The 23,814-nt window shown below is 40.6% G+C and overlaps 1 protein-coding gene across 5 annotated transcripts; it reads left to right on the top strand.

Annotated features, from left to right (window-relative positions):
• Positions 1-1,012: 1,012 nt before the first annotated feature.
• On the top strand, positions 1,013-23,427 carry CALCOCO2 (calcium binding and coiled-coil domain 2). Of its 5 annotated transcripts, none has more exons than XM_036222594.1 (14): positions 1,013-1,131; positions 7,215-7,404; positions 10,983-11,085; positions 11,230-11,363; positions 12,187-12,312; positions 14,842-14,930; positions 15,305-15,374; positions 15,892-16,014; positions 16,323-16,409; positions 17,842-18,000; positions 19,120-19,215; positions 20,691-20,820; positions 21,870-21,898; positions 22,381-23,427. In XM_036222594.1, the coding sequence occupies exons 2-14, from the start codon at positions 7,225-7,227 to the stop codon at positions 22,552-22,554; spliced, it is 1,500 nt and encodes a 499-aa protein (XP_036078487.1). In that variant the 5' UTR covers positions 1,013-1,131; positions 7,215-7,224; the 3' UTR covers positions 22,555-23,427. The 5 variants fall into 5 exon arrangements, with proteins under 5 accessions (XP_036078487.1, XP_016020236.2, XP_036078488.1 ...); XM_036222595.1 differs by lacking the exon at positions 1,013-1,131 and adding an exon at positions 1,217-1,359; XM_036222596.1 differs by lacking the exon at positions 1,013-1,131 and adding an exon at positions 1,432-1,903.
• The last annotated feature ends 387 nt before the right edge of the window (positions 23,428-23,814 follow it).

The following is a 23,814-nucleotide window of genomic DNA, read 5'->3' as shown; positions in this document are numbered from 1 at the left end:
TTGGTAACTCAGAAGGTGATTTGAATTTTCAACAGAAGCCCCACTCCCTGGCTTACTCATCATTTCCCACCATCGATTCATCTCAGTGAATGCCACCAGTCTTGTGAGAAGGCAGAATTAGAAATGCTCAGTCTCCCGCCTGAAACCTAAAGTGGCTTCAGGGGCAGTAATTCTCCCATTAGATGACATAGAAAGTTTCTATGTCATGCTACTCCATTGGAAAAAGGCACTTCTGAATTTAACCTTTCATAGATAGCATGCACAGTGTTAAAAAAAATTATTATTCTCATACTCGTTAAAATGATAAGACTTTATCTAGAACTATTGAAATAGGGGCATTACAACAGGAGAGAGAGATTGTGCTCAACTCGAAACACAATAAGGACAAGTGGATGGAAAATAACTAAAGAGAGACATCGGGAGTAAGGGGGATTCTTGCTAAACCAATGTAGTATTCTTGCTGAAGGCAGGCCAAGGATTATTCAGATAAAAAGGATGGGGAATTCTCTCTAAACTGACTTTCCAGGATTCTCTCTTAGTTTATTCTTATTGCAGTTAGGAAGCGCACTACCTTGACAGAATTAACGCTAAAGAACAATTGCTTTATAGAAAGGGAATGATGAAACACAAAATCTGGGGCACCTAGGAAAATTGCTGGGTCTTCTTTAGAGGTAAGTGGAAGGCATAGTTAACGCCAAAGGGAGTCTTATCTATAAGACCCTTAGCGAAGTGTTATGGGGAGACAGGAGAAATATAAAGATGACATCTCTATGGTCCTTCAAAGTTTAGAGTGTTCTCATTCAAAATTAAAAAAAAAAAATAAGGTTTGTTTGTTTGTTTGTTTTTTAGGTAAGTAAACGACTTGATCTATGGGAAGAAATAAGATCTTTGGGGTGAGATCGCTGCTCTGGACTGGGATAACCATAAGAGTGTAGTACCTGAGGATACCTAGGGCCCAGTCACCTGAACACTACAAGTCCCAGCAAGCACCGCAGTAGGGGCGGGGCTTGTTGACCGTTATGACGTAAGGAGGGGGGTCAGAAGGAATAAGCTCTCCCTAGGATTTTTGGCCCCGCCCTGTTCCCTGCCCTACCCTGTTGCTGTTGCGCGGCCGCCGGCTGCTACCCTGTGGTGAGTCCCTGGAATGAAGGGGGTTAATTAATGGTAGCTGGTCCCACAGTTCCCCCAAATCAGACTTCCAGTCCCGAGACAGGATTTTGGGCTGTAGAGTTGCGGCCAGTTTCGGTTTTCATCTCCTTTCATCTTTCCAGGGTGACAGTAAGTGGAGTGGCGTCATGGAGCCCCTGGAGCCACTTCCGCGGCCTTGAAAAGCTGAGGGACAGTTTTCTTCCGAGGAAGGCAAGGGTTCAGTGCTTGTGACCAGGTGGGAGGCTCCTTGGGTATTAGTGAGCCCCTCGGACGGGAGTGAGGGTCTTGACGTCACGGCATCTTGCCCCCTCTCGCGGGCTGAGGACCTGGTGGTTCCTTAACCCCTGTCCTTGACATCATCCCCCTTTGCTTCGAGGGGGTTGCGGGAGACTACCGAGTCACCCTGGGCAAGTTACTTTCTCTTTCGGTCTCATTTTCCCTAAGATTAGGCGTGATATTCCTGAAGCCCCTTTCCTTCAAATGAGGCCTCTGTAGTTGGAGGAGGTGTTCTAGGCAGCCGAGAAGAGAGCACCTGGAGTATAGTGACGTGCATCTTTATGGTGCTCTCCCATAGCTCCTCCCACTGCCACCAGCAGTCCAATTTAGTTTGGGGAGCTAATGTTCCCACTCACATTATGATTTCAACCTCTCCTCGGCATGTTAAGTTTTTTCAATCACTTGGATTCTTTGCTCCTGATGCAAGCCAACAAGTGGTCCTGGTTGGAGCTGAGTAGAATAATAAAGATGCTATAAAGTAAGTCCTCAGAACGTGGTCCTAGGTTTTGCAGCTTTAAGCTAACGGTGTATAAGCAAACCATTTTTACCATAGGCTAATTGACATAAATGAGAATTAAGTTCCTATGGCATCTCATAAACGTTAGAACTAAATGACATTATTCGAGGACCTTCTGTATAACTTTTCTCTGCTATTGCAAAAATCGTTTGAAGCAAAGGGCTTTTTATGTAGTAGATCTCTGTAGATAGTGTAGAGCACATAATTAAGTACCACCCAGGTGACTCACCTTCAGGGGTGTTTTCAGAGGCCTCTACCTGAAACTCTACCCTTTAGCAGACTTGACAGCTGTGGGATGGAAAGGACTCTGAGAAAGGTGGTCAGTAAGAGTTCTGTATCACTAACAAGTCGTATTGGCTTTCAAGCCATATAGTACAGCTAGGACTCTTTAAAATTTTAACTGTACTTATTGATGTAATGGCATGCTTCCTTATTTTCTTAGATGAAGAGAGAGTTAAAATGAACTCTTTTACTTCCTTTTTCTTTCACTCAGGATCATTATTATAGCTGGAAAGTTTCTTAGAGATTTTCTAACCCGATTCATGCATGTTACTGATGAGGAAACTGAGGCCTAAAAGAAGGTACTGTGACTTGGCCAAGATCTCAGAGCTTGTTGGTGGCAGAACTAAGACAGGAATCCCATTTCCACTCACTCCAAACAACGTCACTACCCTTGTCATTTCAGGGGTTAGCATAGTCATTTCTTTCAAGGGTGAAGTGTAACATCTCAGTAAAGTAAAATGGAGATTTCACACACACTTTTGAGCTTTTCAGTTTCTTTTGGTTGCCTGCATCTCATGTCCCAGAACTATTTTTCAGTTCTTCCCTAGTACTGCTGGCACTGTGGTGATGTGAGATGAGGGCCTTCTTAGTACAAACTGGGCAGCCAGCCCGAACAATTGTTCATGAGTAGTATTTAAAGCTTCCTAGTGGTATAAAAATTTCTAAGGCACTCTGAAAGATTTTAGGTAAGGAACTAGAATGAACTTGGAAATTTTGAATTAGAACAAGTGGCCTAATAATTTGATGATCAGTGACTCTGTATCTTTGCTTTTGCTCCCTGTCTCAGGCCCTCTACAAACCCATTGGTATCCATTGTCAGTGTTTTCTAAGGATAGTTCTGTGTAAGCATCTCCTCCTGGGCCAGGGAGAAAAGGGACTCAAATCAGTTCATCCAGTTCTAATTGCTAATAGTTTAGAAAGTTAAGTAAGTAGAAGAATAAAGGAATTAGATTGATGTGGGTTTAGTTTTTACTTACCTTTGATTTTACTATTCACAAATGAAGAATTGATTCGCTTTTCTCTCTTGGCTGTGGAAGCACTTAGTTTCCTTCTGTGAATTAATCCAGAGAAACTACATACAGCCTTCATTTCTTTTGCATGTGCCCACTGCTGTAAAAGACTAATGTAAAAATGCTGGACATCCTTTAAGATAGAATTTTAGTTATTTTTAATAAAGTTATTTAATAACTTTTTAATAACTTATTTAATAAAGTTATTTAAGCATCAACTTAAATCATTCTTCATGATTCAGCATACATGAGGAAACATCTTTGGGAAAATTGATTTCATTTGGTTGAATATTTGCATCAATATTGGTCAGAATCTGAACCAGGAAGCTTTACAACACTTAGAAATTTTTCTGCTACAAAGCCTATTAGTGTAGTTCAAAGATTCACACAGAATAAGCAGAAGTGGAACTAGCCGTCGTTCCTTTTCTTCGGGAGAACATAAGAAAATCTATGCCCTTGTGGAACAGTCTTGGGAGTAGTATATTAGGTTTGAAAAGCTCATTAGGTGAAAATGTGTCATTTTTTGAGAAGCCACCAGCCAGTTCAGGGGACTTGTTTTAAAATACGTTGCCTATTATTGCCTTCCTCCTCTGAGGACCCTAATTCTTTTGGAAACTGAGCTGAAACAAAAAAAGTCACAGCAATGTCAGAGTCCAAGTAAAGTGCTTGTAACAGTTGATGGAATCTGTATTATTTTCCCATGCTTGATGGTTGTTTTTAAAAATCTTTATTTGTTTTTCCTGGTCACTCCTTATGTGGCCAGTCTTTGACTTGAAGATAAGAAGAAGGAATTCGGTAGAATACCATTCCACAATTTTCAGGGCGCCTAATTCATCCCACTGCTTTTTCTTGAGTTAGTAGCTCTCTGTGCTTCTAAATGCATTTTGGATGTTTTTATATTTTTTTCTCCCTCCCATGCCTTTATGGATATTGCCAGAATTAGAAGTGGATGGTGGGCAGATTCTCTAGTGGGAAAGTGGTTAAAGGAGGGGGAAGTTGATGCTTAAATCATTTTAATTTTCCTTCTACATCCTGCCTGCCTTCCTCTACAAAAGGTCACTTCTAGGCTGCTTTGTCAGAAAGGCAATTTCCCATTTCTCCTAGGGAATTTGATCACTGGGAGGAAAGGAAAGGTTTTAAAGATCGCTGACCTTAAAAATCAGTAGATACCTTCCTTCCAGGAAAAGGCAAATGAGGCACCCCCTCACCCACCCAGTTCAGATTGGCGTCGTGCACATGGCCTTTCCAGCTTCAGCTTTAGTAGGAAACAGACAAGGGAAGCCACTGTACCTTTCTCCTCGACTTCTTTCCTAGTTTTAACAGAGGAGAGTTTTGATTTCAAGAATGATTGAGGTCTGAATATCCAGAGTGCCATTGGGTACCTTCTGTGAGTACTGGGAAGGTGATGGGATCTCAAATGGAGTCTCTTACATTTTTGATAAGCAAGGAACCAAGACTGTTGACTTTTCCAGACAGGTGATTAGATTTTCAAATTAATGAAAAGAGATAAGTTTCTGTAAGCTAATGTACTCAAGCCTTGACTTGAACTCTTCCGTGTCATTTTGACTATATATGCTGGCCCTTCTTCAGTGTCCTGTTCATGAGCTAACTTACAGATTGTTTTTCTAGTAATGAAAAAGAGGCTATACCAAGCCCCCAAACCCTTGGCTGGTCTTACCTTTCACAGTAGCCTCCATTCGCAAAGCAGCTTGCAAAGCAGTTTGAGTGTGTCAAAGGTGGGTAATGGAGTGTGAATTTTATGGGTCCTTAAGGAAATCAAATCTGTGCCTTTTGTTTTTTGGCACCATGCCACTTGAACCAGCTCTGCCAGCTGAACCAGCCATACAAAGAATTGACACAACACTTGGAGATTATCATCTCCTTATTCCATTTTAGAAAAGAGAAAGCTGAATTACATGCATATCTTATTCATTCTTTATTCAGTGAATACTCAATTAACAATTATTAGGGGCTAGACATTATGTTGTATATACAGAGGTGATAGTGTTATGAAGGAAAAGAACAAGGAGTATGGTACTTAGGCTAATTCGGACAGGCCCTAAAGTCAGTCTTACCCGAGTGTTCTTCAGATCCATAGTCAAAGGACAGTTTAAGTCATTTTACATGCTCACTAAATGGTGGTCCAGGCTTAGAGCAGGGAAGATATGCTGTCCTCAGTCTGACTGGAGACCACTAGGAAAGATAGGGGTCTGAAGGCTGAGCAAACCCCCTCCCCACCCTCCCATAACATCTAAGAGCTCACACAGGCATCAGGTTATCATGAGGGACAAGTCCTGACCTAGACTGCAACATGATCTCTTGCTTCCTTAAGAAACTGATCTGAGGTTTGAGGTTGAGGATGTGGTTAAACTGTGTCACAAAACAGAAAGCCAATACATTTTTTTCATTCCTAAACTCACCTCCAAGAACAGATAGTTCAGTGCTTCAGTCTCCTTGCCTTCTCTGTGAAAGAAACTGACTTCTGGAAGAGTTGGAAGAAGAGGCTTGGTTGTTTACAGTTTAAAATAAAACCAGGAAATAATCAGGGTGGGGCAGGGTTAGAAGAGCTACTGTTTTTGTTTTGGTTTTATTATCGTACTTACTTATTGTTTAAATTGTACGTATGCCTACAATCTTCCAACATGCTCCAACAGCTGAATTTGAAAGGTATCGTGCAGTGTTTGCAATGTACAGCTCCTTATCCATCCGCTGTGTAGAACTGGAATATTGCTTTTTTTCCTAGTAAAATACTGGGATGAAAATCATGGACTCATTAAATGTTAGACCAGGGAGGCACTTAGAAGATAGGGCATGTGACTTTTGAGGGGCAGGAAGTATTGGGTCTCAACAATTTAAAAGACTTTGTTTCTCTTATGTATTGTTTACCTCCCAAATATTTTCCCACCCTTGATTGCATTTTATCAGTACTATTACCTAGAAAGGTGAAATACATGTTAGTATCCCCATTTTATAAATGGGAATCCAAACTTGCTTGCTATCTCTAAACATGACATGCATTTTTCTGTTTCTTTGCTTTATGTGTGGTATTTCATTCACCTGGAATTTCCTCACACCAAACCCACTTGTCAAAATCTTACACTTCCTTGAGGAGCTTATCTAGGATTCTACTTACTTTTGAAGTTTTTCTTCATTCTCCTTACCACTTTATTCTGCCATTCAACGTTTCTCTATTTTGTATGATGTGCCCACCCTGTGGCAAGTACCGATTTAGGGACTATACACTTTACATTATTTACATTTTCTCAATTATGCTCACAAAAACCAAAAAGGTAGATGTTATTAGCTCATTTTACAGTTGAGAAAACAGATATAGAGCCCAGTTGATTAAATTGCCTAAGATCATGCATTTAATAGATCGCGAAGCTAGAATTTGAATTCCACCATTCTGATTTCCGAACCCATGCTTGTCACCATTGCATGTCAAATAGTCCCTTTCTTTCATCCATGTCTTTCTTCCTGTGCCCATCCCCAGCTCTTAGCAGAGTGCCTTAATATATGGAAGGGCCTGATGATTATAGGATAAATGGTATTGAATGGAGAGGCTAAAATCTAGAAAAATCGACATTCCAAAAGTCACAGGGCTTATTGGGATGAAAAATCTAAACTTTAGGTCTTATAATTCCCAGTTTGGGTTATTTTCCTCTAGGCTGCTTTATTTAAGGCATTGAAAAGTAGGAGAACAAACTAGCTATGAGCAGAGAATTGGGGTATGTGAGGGTGGTGTTGCCTGTGGTGAAGAGGTCAAAGATATTCTCAGAAAATTCTGATGGCCTGGGAAGTTAGGAATGCAAAATGCCTCAAAATGAAACAGAAAGCAAGTCGTATGATCTCAGTAGTAGTCAGGCTTTTGCTTTTCCTGACTTGTCTAGAACGGAATGTTCCCTGGGTGAGAGCCCAGAAATCTCCAGCATTTCAGACAACCCTTTCTGAGCTTCATTCTATCCCATATCTCATAACAGGACCCCCACCATGGAAGAGACAGTAGAAGACCCCCCCACATCAGCTGTCTTGCTGGATCATTGTCATTTCTCTCAGGTCATCTTTAATAGTGTGGAGAAGTTCTATGTCCCCGGAGGGGATGTCACATGCTATTACACCCTCACCCAGCATTTCATTCCTCGTCGAAAGGACTGGATTGGCATCTTTAGAGTAAGTGGGTAATTTAGAAGCGACTCTTCATTACCTGAGTGTGTATGACTGTCCGTGTATTATGAACGTTTTGCATATTATGTCTGGCCAATTTTAAAAGCCTAGCACTTCCCCCTTCGCACAGCAAAATGTGCTGTGGAACTCAAGTTTTCATTTCAGTCACAAGCTAAAACAAGAAGACAAATCATACAACCCCTAAGTTTTCTTATGCTTTCAGAGACCAAATGTAAATTTTTAAAACTTATCCTATTTTGAAATATTCATTTATGACTTGACTGGGATGGGTGGTCCCTCACATAATTTCTGTGACTTTAGACATTACTTTCTTAGCAGAGTGTTTAATTTGTTTTCATATGAGTATTACAGATCTGCAGAGGATGTTGAGAAGTTACCTAGTTTGACATCCTGCTTTCAAGAAGTTTGTCCCTGAATAAGTGTCTCTTGCTTCTTTGTAAAGATTTTCAAGGACAGGTTTATGAGGTCTCTCAGTGACCTCCTCTAGTATCTAATCAGCCTGTCACCTCAAGTACAGAAATGGCACTTTTTAAATTATAGTAAGCTTACTCTCTATCTCAGCTTCTCCCCTCATCTGTGTCTGTCTCTGTCTCTTACCCCTCTCGCGTCTCTCTCTCTCTCTCTCTCTCTCACATACACACACACACACTCCATAATAACAAATCTTCCTATTTCCCAAGACAAGAGATAAAGGTCAACTTTAAGTAATTTACGCTGTTGAGTCCCAATGTCAGTGACCTTTATTTTGACACCTCAGTGTGATACACTAGTTGCCAGTGCTGTTCATCCTGAATCAGACATCATTCTTGACTGCGCTGTGAAGGATGCTTAGTCACATCCCTCACTGAGTTACTTTTTCTTGTTTGGAATTCCAAGCTAATTGATGGAGCCATGGTGGCTGATATTTAGAGGCAAGGATAGTAGACAACCAGGACACTGGCAGCTATCATGACAAGTCCTGAGACTTCAGGATATTGAAACATTAGACCAAAAGATGTTCTACTACAGAAAACTGGCACATCAGAGTGTTTTCTATTTTAGAAAGAAAGTGCTAGTTGTTTTTTTCTTCCCCGTATGTAGCAAAGCTGTCCAGCTGAAATTTCTATGGTCAGTACTATCCAGTAGAACTTTCCTCAACGGAGCTATATACCTCACTGTCCAGTACAGTAGCCTCTAGCCACATGTGGCTATTGGGCACTTAAAATGTGGCTAGTGTGACCGAGTAAAACTGGATTTTAAATTTTATTAATTTTTAATTAATTTAAATTTAAGTAGCCTGATGTGGCTAGTACCTATCATTTTGGACAGTGCAGGCATAGAAAAAGAGAGGATTAAAAATTTACTTTTTGTCTTTGAAATATAATCTGTAACATTTTGTTTCTGTTTCGCTTATACTGATTGTATTCCCCAAGCACTTAGCAACTTTCAGGGAGGACTTTACCATAAACCAAATTAAAATCTGTGCTGTTTAAAAACATTTAAAAAACACATCTTCATTTGAAATGTGTCATGCATTTCAGAGGTATTGCCATACCTGAATAAAGAAATCATGGTTAATCCAAAGAATGGCCTCTGATGTTCATTGTCCGTAAGGCCATTGATTCGAACACCTACCCTGAAGCCTGAAAGTTAAGACTAATAGAGAACACAAACTTTTAGAAAATATACGATGTGCTAGGTGTTTGATGAGGTGTTGTGTGTGTGTGTGTGTGTGTGTTTGTGTGTTTCTAATTTAATCCTCACAGCACAATAGCCCCCTGAAGTAAGTAGTAGTACCTCCACAGATAATGAATATATTCAAGATGGTGCTTTTCTCAAGGCTGCCCAGTAAATGGTGAAGCAAGTTTGCTGCACTCCCAAACCGCTGCCTTTTCTCCTCTATTCTGCTGAATTCCTTTGAACAACAGATGGTAAACCCGAGAATTCGAAATTGACTGTGAATTTTTGTCCTTTGTATCTCACTTCTAAAGCTCTCCCAGTATTCTTTCAGTGTAGTCTTAATTGTATTGCTCAGTTTTGTGTCAACCATAACACTGCTACTTCCTGGCACCAAGTAGGCACTCCTGAAATGTTCCTGAATGTGCAGTATGCTACACCTTCTCAATGTAGCAAAAGCTGCCACCCATGATGAAGCCTAAAGTGGATGGGAATTGGCTCTCCTTCCTTCAGTGCATAGTCCTGTGCTCCAGGCTGTCCTTTACCTGGGTGTGTAAATGTGTCCAAGGTTTCAGAGAGGGGAGACACCATGCCACGAGAGGCAGACTGGGACCAGGACTACTCAGGTGGAGGAGCCAAAGACAGAAATTGCAGGTGGCTAGAAGTTGTTTCCTTGTTCCAACACAGCAGTAATTCTTAGGCCTTTCCAGATGATTTTTTTGGTCACAGTGCATTAAGAAACTCCAGGACGTAAATGAAGACTCCATAAAATTCCTACTTCCCGCACCACTGCAGGCTGCAGTGGCTCTGAGATGCTTACAGCAATGGGGTGTGTATTAATGAGACACTAAAGCATGCCCTAGTATGTTCTGATGAGTTTTCAGTGTAGCCCTTTCAACCCTGCTCTGAATCCTTAATATATAAAAATGGAATTTATTTTCCATTCTTTTTTTCCCCACTGGGTTCAGGCAGGGTCAAAACATGGCAATAAATGTAATTTTGCTTCTCATTTGCTGAGTGTTCTCCCTTTGAAGACACAATGGCTCCTTTTCTATTCTCCGGTGTACTGTTATCTTCAGACACTATTTGAGCCATCTTTTACCCCTCTTCACATTTAGTGAGAATATTTTCCACTTAGCCAGCTGTCTGCTCCGAGGCATATTTTACGATATCCTTATATCTTATGACTTACTGCATTTGATACCTAGACGAGGCCTTTATGACTACCAGATTGTTGTTATTATTTTTATCACTAAAAAGTCTTCATTAAGCATGCATTAAGAAAAACACAAAAGGCAAGAAAACTATATAGACTGGACTTAGTTATCTGGTGCCTCATAATCTGAGGAGCCTCTTGCCCCTCCACCCCCAACACACACACATTATTCAAGAAATGCATTTTTTAAAAATGCAGTAAGTAAGCAGCTTGGCAGAGGCGACAACACTGAATTGAAGACAGGAGAGGACAAACCAATGGAGAGAGTGGATCAGAAGTGCTTTCCGATTAAGAAGGTCCGAGGACACCGATGTAAGAAGAGAGTGGGATTAAGGTTCTCAATCCTAGAACTTCTCTCCCAGTCCCTCTCAGTTCTATGTCTGACTTGGAGATAGAATTTTTGAAACTCTTGTCCTGGATATTGAGTGGCCAGTTTTCATTTCCTTCTAAGACATGTAGTTTGAATGCCATGTGTGTGTTTAGTTATATCAGACATTTTGCCATGTATGGTTGTCATATCAAAAAACAAGATTTGATCCATGGTGAGCGGCTCTTGTCATAATGAACTCATTCTATTATATTTATTTTCAACATAAATAAAAAATCAGCGCATTTTGAAAAAACATAGTCCAAATAAAGATTTTCCCTTGAGTACTGTCAGATGCCGAATGAAAGTCTCTTGTCATTGTAGGTGGGATGGAAGACAACCCGTGAGTATTACACCTTCATGTGGGTTACTTTGCCCATTGACCTAAACAGCGAATCAACTATGCAACAGGAAGTCCATTTCAAAGGTGAGAAAAATACTGGATCAAAGGTGGAGACAGTTAGTAGCCAAGACTAAGTTACTCCCTTGAACTTGGGCTTTCTGGAGCAGATAAAAAACTTCCAGATTTTTTAGTTTTTATTTTGGATTACAAATCACTTTATGTTTTCAGCTTATTACCTGCCCAAGGATGATGAGTATTACCAGTTCTGCTATGTGGATCAGGATGGTGTGGTCCGGGGAGCAAGTATCCCTTTCCAGTTCCGTCCAGAAAACGAGGAGGACATCCTGGTTGTTACCACACAGGTCTGTAAACATCTCACCTCCATTCCTTCCTGCCAGTAAGAGTAACAATTCTAGGATGGGATGGAATTTGAGTCAATAAGGCTTTATTGAATCTCTAACAGATACTTTTGAGAAGAACTTACACTATACCCACTCAAACCCACTCAGGAATGACTTAGAAACATTAATAAGAATGAGAACAAGTGATTTCTCCTTTATCTAAAGCTTCTATAATTTAGTTGGAATTCTGTTACCTAAACTTTTCCAGTTACCTAATTTTCAACATCTTCACATATTATCACCGCAGTAAATAGATAAGCTCATTTGAGGAGAGATGCTCCAAATCTTTGTATCTCTTAGTTCTGACCCAGAGCCTGTCATGCATGACTGTTAAATTCATTTGCTCAGTCAGTTACTTAACAGGACACCTACTTTCCATTCAATACGATGGTAGGCACTAAGGATGCAGTGAAGAATCAAATCAATCAAAACACTGTCCCTGGCCTCAAAGAGCAAGTACAGTAGGAGAGACAAACAATACTAAATGTTTGCAAGAAAAATCTACATTCCTTTGTCATTTTCCCTTTTCACTTTTGATGGCCTTAGTTTTATCTTTCTAGATAATGGCAGGCTCAGTGCTGCAATTATAGAGACATACTCTATTATCCCCCTCCCTATGTACTGAGGAGCTGCACCCATTTTGAGTACACAGATGTCACCGCAGTGAGTGAGAATCATCCAGACCCTCGCCATCCCAGGCTATAGGAATTTTCTGCTAAAGGGATTTAAATATCCACCAAGTTATAAAGGGTCAAATACAAGTTTATGAAATGCTCTTCCATAGGGTGAGGTGGAAGAGATTGAGCAGCACAACAGTGAGCTTTGCAAAGAAAACCAGGAGCTGAAGGACAGCTGTGCCAGCCTCCAGAAGCAGAACTCAGACATGCAGGCTGAGCTCCAAAAGAAGCAGGTATGACTGCTCGTTAAAGGTGAACTTGGAGTGTGGAAATCAGATTTGGTGCTCTTATCCTGTGCTATTTTCTGTTTTGCTTGTGAGCTTCTTCCCTTATACTAATAACTTTGAATGGGCATAGTGTTAAAAGTTTTATATGGCTTGTTTTGCTTGAACTTCATGGCAAACCTTTGGAATAGGTACAATTATTATCCCAATTTATAGACGAGTAACCTGAAGCTCGGAAAGGTTAATCTTGATGGAGCCAGGATTCAAAACCAGGCAATCTGATGGCTTCTTCCCACTGCCTATTTATAATTTGAAATAATTTACTCTAATTAGCTAGAACATAGACATCAAGAGAGAAGAGAGTAGTGATGCAAGTTTGCAGGTTTTCCAAACTCTTTGCTACTTCTCTTTTTAATCACCCTTCAAATCAGCAGGTGGTGACTAAGAGCTGATAATACTAGAAGCTAAAGTTTTCTCTAAAGACTATAAACTAATTACAGTGAGGTTATAGCTTAGGCGTTTCCAGAACACAGAGACCTTGGCAATTGCCACCTGTAAAGCCCTTGGATCTACAGATGAGAAAACAGGCCCAGAGGAGAGGCAAGGTCTGTTTCATGATCACACTGGGTTTGGACTCACTTCTCTTGATTCCCAGACAGTGCTCTGTTCTTTGCACCATGCTGTCACACACATGCCTGTGCTATTCTCGACCCTGGGCTGGTATAGAGTGTGCACAGCTGGTCCAGGCTACAGACCTGGGCTGTCCCAGGCAGTGAGATAACAAACAAACATGGCCTAGGTATAACTCACAACTTGGCTGTCAAGAACCAGCATCTGGCCAGGAGCCCTACAGCCCAGCTCACCTGCTCAGTTCTAGCCAAGGAATCAGTGGGTCTGGGTTCTTGAGTTAGTTCTACATATTTGCGACCAGTTATTATAACGATAACAAAAGCCAATACTTATTCAGCACCTACTGTGTGCTAGGTAGTATAATTAAGCACATTGCTTCACGTTATTCTTAGAACAGCCCTGCACCTCAGAGAGGTTAAGTGACTTCCTCAATGTGACAGTTCATTTGTAGCTTTGGAATGAGCTGGGATTTGAACTCAGAAACTTTTGATGTTAAAGCCCAAGGTTTTGAGAGGTAGGATCATACAATAATTAGGAACCTTGTCTTTGGAGGCACATAGGCTGGTTCTCTCACTTATTGTTTGATGAACCAGAAGAAATTTCTTAACATCTCTGATGAGCCTCAGTTTCCTTTCCTATAAAAATGGGATTGATAATACTTGTTTTCTCAAAATGATACTAGTGCACCCATGTTTATAATGTAATTTTTTTCAATGACCAAAGGGTGGAGGTAGCCCAGGTATTCAGTGATGGATGAATGGATAGACATGGCATGGTGCGTACATACAATGGAATATTGTTAAGCCTTAAAAGGGAAGGAAATTCTGACACATGCTATAACATAGATGAACCTTGAGGACATTATACTGGGTAAAGTGGGTCAGACACAGAGGGACAGATACCATATGATTCCACTTATGAGGTACCTAGAGTAGTCATCTTAATAGAGACAGAAAGTAGACTGGGTTGCCAAGGGCTGGGGGGAGGGAGAAATAGGGGTCTAGTGTTTAACTGGTACTGAGTTTCAGTTCTGCAACATGAAAAGAGTTCTGTGGATGAATGTGGTCATGATTGTGCAACACTGTGAATATACTTAATGCCAATGAACTATATGCTTAAAAATGGGTAAGATGGTAAATTTTATGTTATGTATATTTTACTATAATTTTTTTAAAAAATGATTTTTTAAAAGAAATGATTTTTTAAAACTTATTTAAATCTTGAAACTAAAAGCAGGGAGTTGTTATTGACATACAAGGTTGGCTTCAGTGCAGAATGGAATCGAGAAAAACCTAATATTTAGAACCATTATGGTGGCCACTAGCCATCTGTGAAATGTGTATTGTGATATGCTGTAAGCATAAAATGTACACCAGATTTTGAAGACTCAGTATGAAAAAATGTAAAATTTTTTAGTGTTTACATATTGAAACAAAATTTTATATATACTTGTTTAAATATACTATTGGTAAAATTAATTTCATGTTTATTTTTTTTAATGTGGCTAGTAACATTTTTAAATTACATATGTGGCTTTCTGAATTTATTGGACAGCACAGCACTTTTCTAGGAGAAAAGCAACTTTATTTCATCCACTGCTGTCTCTGTAGTGCCAAAACAGTGTCTAGTGTATAATAGGTACTTATTAAATGTTTGTTTAAGAATTAATGGGCAAATGTATGCTCCAGTGGAAGAGAAATTAAGGTAGATGTGTGGTTTTTTTTTTAATGGAAATGACATATTAAGAACATTTCAATGTGGAAATTCCTTTACTTGGGTATTTCTTTCATTCACTGCGTATCATGCTATGCCTAATGTATAATACATGCTCAGTTAATATCTGTTGGCTGCCTGAGATTCTAAAACTGTCTTAGAAATGGTCTGTCCCTTTGGAATTTCAATCTGTAGGAGGAGCTAGAAACCCTAAAGAGTGTCAACGAGAAGTTGGAGCAGAAAGTGAAAGAGCAGAAGGACAGTTGGGAAACTGAGCTGCTTCGGTGAGTGCGATTCTCAGATGGGAGGAACTGCTGTATTATAAACTCCCTTGGAGTTCTAGAATTTGTTAGAAAACTGTCTTCCTATTATGACAGTGATAGGCGTGATTCTCCCCTTTGAATCATGAGCTCTTTGATTGTAGGTTAGAGAATCAGTATCAGAATGGTAAGGAGAAATGACGGGGATTCAAATATTAATGTTAAGTATTAAATACTTGCACTTGCGGTCAGGAAGCCAAGATGAGACTAGTGGATTTTAAAAGAACTCTTCAGGCTTAAGGCCAAGGCAGCCTTAAATCATTGAAGGCCTGGGGTAGCCAAGCTGGCATCGGCATGTGTTTCACACAGTCATCTCATCTCCATCTCCACCTCCTCAGACTGAAAGAACAAAACCAGAAGATAGCTTCAGAAAATGAGAAGATGGGAGTCAGAGTGGATCAGCTTCAGGTGGGTAATGCCAGACCTTTGCCCAAGTATGTTTCCTAGCCTTTCCACCACTCCTCTCTAATGGCCCAGAAAGATGCATTTCATTATAATGAGTGCCTAATGGTGTACCTTTCAAAGCATCATGCTGAAGTTTCAGAGTATATGTTTTCTATTCTTGATCCCCCCCCCTTTTTTTATGGTCACAGTTTACAAAGAACTGAATAATTTATTCAGTTTATATTTATCATGAGCTCCGATGGATAGCTGTCATCTATACCAATGGTTTCCAAACTTCTTTCTTTTAGCTACAAAATCTTTTCAAGCAATTCTCACTCAAAAGCCTGGAATGTAAAGCAGAGAGCACAACTGCTCTCTTTTTGGGAAGCCATGCCTTAAAGAAGGGCTTTAGAGAATGGTTGTTGAATTTTACTCAGTCGAGTCTTAGAATCTTAGGGTATAATATAGGGCTGAAAAGTGAAGAATTCCTGGTTAGTTTTCCTTCTTTAAATCTTGGTCATATTCACTATTTTTGCCTTAGGCCCAGCTGTCAACTCAAGAGAAAGAAACGGAAAAGCTTATTCAAGGAGAACAAGATAAGACAGAGCAGTTGGAGCATCTGAAAAAAGAAAATGGCAAACTCTTCCTCAGCTTAACTGAACAGGTAGAGTCATGGAAGAAAATAACATTTTAGGCATTTATAAAAGAATATAAACATCGTTCTTTCTTTATCATATCCGTGGATATTACTGGCTCTGGAAAGGGTCTTAGAGGAAGCCATCTGAAATGAGGGATTTTAAGACTTTTCTCAGAAACTGTTATGTTAAGTGAAGACTTGCTGCTTCTCTGCATCCTGCTTGTTTGTTAACTCAGCCGTCCCTTCCCCAGTGCGTGCATGTGTTTGTGTGTCTGTGTATGCACACATGTGTCTGTATTTTTCCAGCAGTGGTAATGAAATCTGTGTTTGTGCAGAGGGAGCAACAGATGAAGCTCAAGCTGACAGTGGAGGAGTTGAAGCAGAAAGAAGCTACTGCAACCAAGAAACAGCAGGAGTTAACGGCATGTCTGTCTTTGGGTGCCTATGTGGGTGGGAGCCTGCAGAAAGGAGAGGATAGGGTCTGTTTTCAGGTGATGGAAAGGAGACACAAGACAGGTTAGAGTAGCACTTACCTCTGGACATTTTGCACTCTACCTCAAAATACAGAGAATCTGCTAGTTACAAATGTTTAGGAGAGGTGGGCATTTCTATGTGTGATGGGTGATAAAAGAATATTGGAACTTAAACTTCATGACAGATTGTAGTAAATAGAGCCTCGCGCTAGGAATCACATAGAATAACCCCATCCCCTTCTTAAAGAGTTATCATGCAGGCAGACAAATTAATAATTATAAAGTTGAGCTCTATGATTAGAAAATATTACAGGTGGCTCCATACTGTGTAGTGGTTAGCACGTCTGCTTTACACACAGAAGGTCCTGGGTTCCTGCCCCAGGTGGAGCCATGGGCCATACCCCAGGGGCACCAGGTCCCAGGTAGATACCACAAGCATATGGGAGGAGACGCCACTCCTTCAGAGATCCAGTTCTTAAGGGGAAAAAGCAGCATCCATAGGTCAGGGGTGGAATTAAAGAGGGGGAAAAAAGAAAAAAAAATTACAGCAAGTCAAAGCATAATTAACTAATAATTTCCTGTAATATATTATTGGAAAAGAGGCCTCATGATGATAACAGGTGCTCAGACGCCCCATTTTCTAAACCGATGTGAGGACATGAGAAATCCTGATGTCTGGCAGATATCCAACTATTAGGATTGTAACTGGTATCATATGTGCATCATTCATTCATTCACTCATTATTCAGTCAGTTATTGAGTACCTACTATATGCAAGATACTGTCTATTTTAGCCTGATATAATAAAGAGTAAAACAGTTTGAAAATCAACAGCTCACGGGTTCATTTTGGTCCACATAAATGTTTTATTTGGCCTACATGGTGTTTTTTTAAAATTGAATTAATCATCAACACTTAAAAATGAGAATATTTCCCATAAAAAACTGTATTCCAGCTTCTCTTGACAAATTAGAGGACCTGGAAACATCGAGCCCACATTCCTGCACTGTAGCAATCTCTGGAGCTAAGTAGCTGCTGCGCCTGCTGCGTCCGTTAGATGGGCCACATGTTCTCCACTGGGCTGCGGTCTTCACCGTTCAGCTCCTGCATTCGGCTCCTTCGTGTGATTACATTGCTTGCCTGGCCCCTCCCTATAGGCATATTTGAATTTGTGAACTCTAATGTGGCACAGAAATTACTGTTTTAAATTATAGCCATTCAAAGGTTTTAACCTTCTTGTGGCAGGTATGGGTTTCCTTGATTTCCATGAAGTATTTTTCAAGACCCAGGGGCTCCCTCCCCAGCCATCTGATAGCAATTCTTTCTTCCTCATGCATCTAGAAGGCCCCTAACTATGAGGACTATGTGTCTTGTACTTTAGGAGCCTAAGAACAAGAAAACAGCAGTGGAGGAGCAGTTAGTACAAGAGGTGGAACACCTAAAGGCAAAGGTAGAGGCCGGGAAAGCCTGTTTCTTAGAGAAGTACAAAGAGTGTCAACGACTCCACAAACAGATCAGGCAACTCAGGGCTGCTGCACTGGTAGGTGACAGAGATAAAGGGGCCCAAGGAAGCAAGGGGTGTGAAGGTTTGTGGTTCTTAGACCAGGCCCAGAGGGTTCTATACTCTTGTTAAGAAGAGAAATTTATATTTCTGCTAAAAAGAGGAGGGATAGAGTATATGGCCGGAAACAAGCCTTGAAATCCCCGGAAATATAGAGCCAGTTCAGCCATGGGTCTCAGGGAAGGCTTTGGTTACCATTGACAGGTTTCTGTGCAGACTCAGATAGCCCTCTCTTATTTCTGCCTTTTGAGGAAGTGAAGCAGGACCAGAAGAGCCAGCAGGAGCCAATGGGGCTGGGGAGCCAGGAGCCTGCAGTCAGCACTGTCATCGGGTAGCCCCTCTCGCATTACTACCTCAGGGTCGGCTAGAAGCGCACAGCAGTTTGGGCACCAGCATTCAAATAAAAAATCTTGGAAAGAAAAACAAACCACAACTAGTAGGATTAGCTTAAAGTGTTTTTGTGAGGTCTGCGCTTGTGCATGTTTGTAGGTAGGAGATGGGATGTGTTGAAGCATGCCTAGGTTTGGGTCCATGAAACTAGTCAGGTCAGCCCGTCATACTGGGAAGCTCAAGACCCCCGTCCGGGTTCCTGGTAGCCTTGGGGAAATACCTTCCAGGGTTCCTTCTTTCTCAGTGTAACTTGAGTCCAGGTGCCTGTCCTCACTCCGGGAGGAAGTCATGCTAAGGTAACCCTAAGTGTTGATGGAGATGTTTATTCAAGACAAAGATGATAGTGTCCATGGTTGGGTGGGGTTCAGCAAGGCTTCATTTGTTCCTAATTCTGACAAGTCAGTCTCGAGGTTTTCCCCAAGCTTACTTTTTCTCTCTTTGGTCACTTACATTCCCAGCTAAACCAAGAGAAACCAGCATCTCAGTGCTAGCCCAGGCCATTAGGCATTTTAAGTCCCTTTTTTGTTAGTTAGCGTCCCCTCCATAGAATCACCCCCACCCCCACCCCAAGTTCCCTTCTTCCCCACCTCAGTCCCACCACTTTGGAAAGCTAGAGCTTCTGCAATCTCCTTATTCTACCCCACCTTGGATCCTGGTTACCATACGTGATCCTAATCCTCATTTTTTTTTTTTTTTAATTTTTGACAGGACCAGAACTTTGACTTGTCAAAAAGACTGAGTGAGAACCAGACGATATGCAGTGTTCTGCAGAGAGAGAGAGAGAGAATGGAAAGAGAAAACGATGTAAGTGCGTAAAGGGGTAGAAAACTCCAAGGTTTTAAGGGGAAGGAGCAGGGTGACCCAGAGATGTGGTGATAAAGTAAAAAGTTAAATGAAAGAGCCCCATCTGGGACAGTGGGAGAAGATAGTTGCTTCTAAATGGAATAAATTTAATCTGGTTTCCTAATCTCCCACAAAACCCTCTCTTTGTTTAATAACAAACTTGTTTGCCATGGCAGTAGTAAACTTGAAAGGAACAGCCTCGATGAAGATCTAAGTTACTATTTTTGGTTTTAATTTCACCACTCTTGTAAGTTTTGTCTTTGGAGGGTAATATCCTATGTCGCTTATGCTAGCTGGGGATCCCCTTTCCTTTAGAACACAACTTTTTCCTTTTTTTCTGCTGCCAAACCAGGAGCAGAAGTGGTGGTCTGTACCAGTGCTGGACCCGTGGTAGGACCCTAATAAATGCTATGCATTCATTCATTCATTCATTCATCAGTTCGTTCATTCATTCATACAACTAGTATTTTTTTTCTGCTGTGTGTTAAACACAAGTTGTTGTTATTAATTGAGGATGATGGCAGCAAATGAAGTGGTTGCACTTGAAGTCAATGTCATGCTCTTACCAAGCATCAAAGAGTGGGTGTCCATGCATTCTGGCTGCACCTCTAACAGTTCTTCATCGGTACCTTCTCTGTAACCATTCTGGGCTGTGCTTCCAAGTGATCATTTCTGTATTGGTTTTATTTATGCCGGTGTGTTTCACTATTGCAGAAGGCATCTGTTATCTGTTTCTTGCCATGTCATAAGTGTACCTTGACTTGGAAATCTCTGTTTTCATGGGACAATCTGTTGGGGCTGGGCAGGGGTGGGGAGGGTGTGCACACACAACTTACAAGAAAGCAAAGATCTGATATTAGGAATCTTTGTTAAGAACTAAAGCCCTCTTAATATGCTAATGGGCAGTTTACTAATTTTCTTTTTTCTAAGAACTATAATTCCGTCTGTCTCCCATCATAGCTTATTCTTTCTTGTTCTCTCTCATTTCCTCCCTTCCTCTATTATTTCCATCCTCTTACTCTCTCTATTGGTATATCCATTTGATGAGATAAAACATGAAGAAGGAAAAATTGTATCAGATGAATAGTCACATTGTGTAAGAAAATTGTCCTAGGAAGGAGACTTAAAGAAGCATTTTACTCTCAATGTGTAACAGTTTTATTCTTAATATAGCTCCTGCCACCCTCATATATCCACGTAAATGGTACCCCTTTGAGCTGGTATGTGTTTAAATTCAGATATTGAGAACTCAGATCTTTGGAGTATGGAGGCTGCTACTTCCCCTTTTGAAGAATCATGGTTTATAATTTCCTGGGCTTCTTCAGTACCACATTGTTAACTGAGAACAACCTGTAATGGGCATCCCCCAGCCAGCTCCTTGGGATTCTTCTTCGTTTTTGTCTTTCAACATGTCTCTATAAATATTCTATTTTTAGCTTTTGAAGAGAGAGAACAGCAGATTGATGAGTTACATGGGTCTGGACTCTTTGCCATACCAGATACCTACTTCAGATCAAGGAGGTGCAGGACAAAACCCAGGACTTGTCTATGGAAACCCATATTCTGGTAAGACGACTTTGCCATTCAAGCCGAACGGCCCTGCCTGCATCTCTCGCCCCCACTAAATTTTTTTGTGTCTGAGATGCTAATTAAGACCAGCCTCATTGTTAAGACATTCTGGGCAGAAGCTGAGGACCCAATAGAAAGATTGCCAGGCAAGAAGTGTTAATTGAGAAATAAATCTGAATCTAGAAGACGCAAATCAGATCATTCGCCTAGAGGCAGCAGACACAAATTGAGTCCCGTGGCTATATTCCAAATATATAAATCAGAGAAATGTCTCTGAGTGGAAGATATACACATACAAAGCTGAGGAAGCTAATTAAGGTTTAGAAATGGAGCACAAGAGGGTGTAATGCTGCCCAGAAATGGGCAGTTACATTAGCCACCCGATGGCTTGACCAAGGGTGGCAGGTGGGTGTTCCACAGAGACCCCCGGGTGGTTTGGAGGACTGGAAATGGAGATGACAACCTCTCTTGTCACTCAGAGACTGGGGATCAGATGTTCTTGTTAAACAGGGAACTTTCCTCTTTTATCTCCAACAGCGATATAAGACCTCATTTGCTTTTTTGGACAGTTTAAAATAGTCATATTCCTTCAAGGGTCACAATCAGATCTTTGCAACAGGCAGGAGTACAACTTTTTTTTTCTTTTTTTTTTAAAGTTTTATTTTTCTTTAAAAATATTTTTAAGAATTTGTTTGAAAAATAACTGCACAGATTCAGTCTTAAAATCTATTCTCACACTGTTTCCTCATTAGATTTTTACTGTTTTTATTAAAATCTCATTTTCCACATACTGAAAATAGGTTTATTGTTGTTTCTGATTATGTGATGTATACATGGCTGTTGAAAATAACACTTCATTATTTTTTCCTTTTTTCCCTCATCATTGACCTAGATCCCCTCTATCAGAAGTATTGGTTTACATGAGAGGTAGAGGCAATGGGGAGAAAGGGAACAATAGGAGTTACAGAAAACTGCTGCTAGAACATAGTTGGAGAATATAGGGATGATATTTTTTCATTGAATGAAATCTTTTTTATTATCCTCAGGTATCCAAGAAAGTTCTGCCCCCAGCCTGGTAAGTGTTTTGAGTCATGAGATTGAGCACTTCAAATTCTTAAGAAAATTTCCCTTCCTGCTCCAGTTCATGGGAGAACCATAGGGAAACTCGTTCATTTTGATAATTTCAGAAAACAGCTGGATCAATTTATTCAGTGCCCAAACACGAGCCTGTTGGGGTAGGGAGAAGAAATCACAGTTCGTCCATCAGCATTCTGCTCAAGATAGATCCCCACTGTGAGCTAAGTTTGGTAGCAAGACTAGGAAGGAGATGTGAACTAGGCAGCTCACAAAACAAGCTGTCTGACTAATATTAGGTCCTTTTGATCCTGGGGTTAGAGAAAGCCCTAGTGAGTACCTCCAAATGTGAACTTGTTCATTCATCCTCTCTATTTTGAGCACCTACCACGTGCCAAGCATCGTGCTAAGTTCTGAGGATGTAGTGAAAAGTAAGACAGACATGGTCTCATTTTTTACTGACCCCTTTGTTCTTCCTCCCAGCTCCCCAAGAAATGCCCCATCTGCAAATCAGACATCGCTGATGACATTTTTGATCACACCTTGGAAGAGCAGCACATCCAGACCCTTTATTTGAATTGTCCCATTTGTGACAAGAGCTTCTCAGCAAAAGAAAAGCAAATCTTTGAAGACCATGTGTTCTGCCACACTCTATAAGTGTCCTTGCCTCTTGGATCTACATACTGTACATAGATTTTATAGAGTACAACCTATGGGTTCTACTATGAGTTATAACCCAAGATCCTGCCTAACCTAAAATTATTAGGGATTTACTCAGTCCTGCTGCCCTAAAGGTAGAGTCATGTGGATTATCTGAAAGATACTGTTAAGGGCTGTTACTTCCATCCATGCGCATTACCACTTTTTAAAGCACATAACTGTCCGCCTTTTGCCTATGGTGCCCATTCTTGCAAGAATCTCTAGTACTAGGTCTCTGGGATGGAGCTCCCCTGGCTGTTCACAACAGGCTTGACCCAAATACTAAGTGATTATTTTTCCAAGTTGTTCCACAACCTCTCAAGATCAGGCCTTGAGTGTGTTTTATATTCAATCCTCAGTGTTAACCCTGGGGCTGGAGATTAACCAGAGGTCAAGAATTTCTTCCTCTTCTTCCTCAGGCCTTCCTCCAACTGATTGTATTAGACTAGCCAAAAATGGCATGGCAGAGAACTCAGGCATCCATTTTGGGTACCAAAGGTTTCTTATCTTGATTTCTCAGCTTCCAATAGAAGCATCTTATTCCTGAACCATGGAATTGAAAAATTGATTTCAATCACAGAAAGCCTTCTTTCTGGATACCTATGATTGACATTTTCTCCTTTTTGATTTTTCCTGTGTACATAACTTTTATTTGTTGTTAAACCTTTCTTCACGATTAGTAGGAGTTGTTAGAAACTGTATGAGTTTGCAACTTTCTAAGCAATGAGTTCAAATATGGATAGGTCAGAATAATGAGAATTAATGTTAATCTCTTTAATACTAAAAATAAACTAGTCCTCTGTTTCAGGGACTCTGATAATTTAAAATAAACCTTGAGTTTGTGGTCTTTTTAAGCTTATGGGAAAAGTTTAATCAAAAGGACGTGGGAAGTGTGGACCCCATCAATGATTTCTCTCCACGTGCCGTAAGTAGTCCGTAGACTAGTGTCCTGGCCGTTATCTTGAGGTGAAGCATTATTTCGAGACTTCTTGCTATAACTTTCCATGCAGTTTTTGAAAGGGGGCAGCGTGGATTTTGGCACCTTTTGTGAACCAAGTTCAGTTCTCTCCATCTAGATTTGCCTAATTGAACTTATAAGAAAGCAGTTCCCTTTTCTCTCCTCTCAAGGACTGAACAAATGGAAATGACCCCCAGGCAGCCAACCAGCTGGTCACTACAAGCACTTCTACAAAATACTTTTGAATGATACGAAACCGA

The sequence above is a fragment of the Rousettus aegyptiacus genome, unplaced genomic scaffold (assembly GCF_014176215.1).
Source record: "Rousettus aegyptiacus isolate mRouAeg1 unplaced genomic scaffold, mRouAeg1.p scaffold_m13_p_6, whole genome shotgun sequence".
Lineage (NCBI taxonomy): Eukaryota > Metazoa > Chordata > Mammalia > Chiroptera > Pteropodidae > Rousettus > Rousettus aegyptiacus.
Note: the sequence above shows the minus strand (reverse complement) of the source record. Positions and strands in the feature narration are given on the sequence as shown.

What these genes read in the sequence shown, in the direction of transcription:
- CALCOCO2 (XM_036222594.1), top strand. Translation starts at nt 7,225, where the DNA reads ATGGAAGAGACAGTAGAAGACCCCCCCACATCAGCTGTCTTGCTGGAT. An exon ending in CTGAGCTCCAAAAGAAGCAG is followed by an intron (nt 12,313 to 14,841) that starts GTATGACTGCTC and finishes TTCAATCTGTAG; the next exon opens with GAGGAGCTAGAAACCCTAAA. An exon ending in GAATGGAAAGAGAAAACGAT is followed by an intron (nt 19,216 to 20,690) that starts GTAAGTGCGTAA and finishes TTCTATTTTTAG; the next exon opens with CTTTTGAAGAGAGAGAACAG.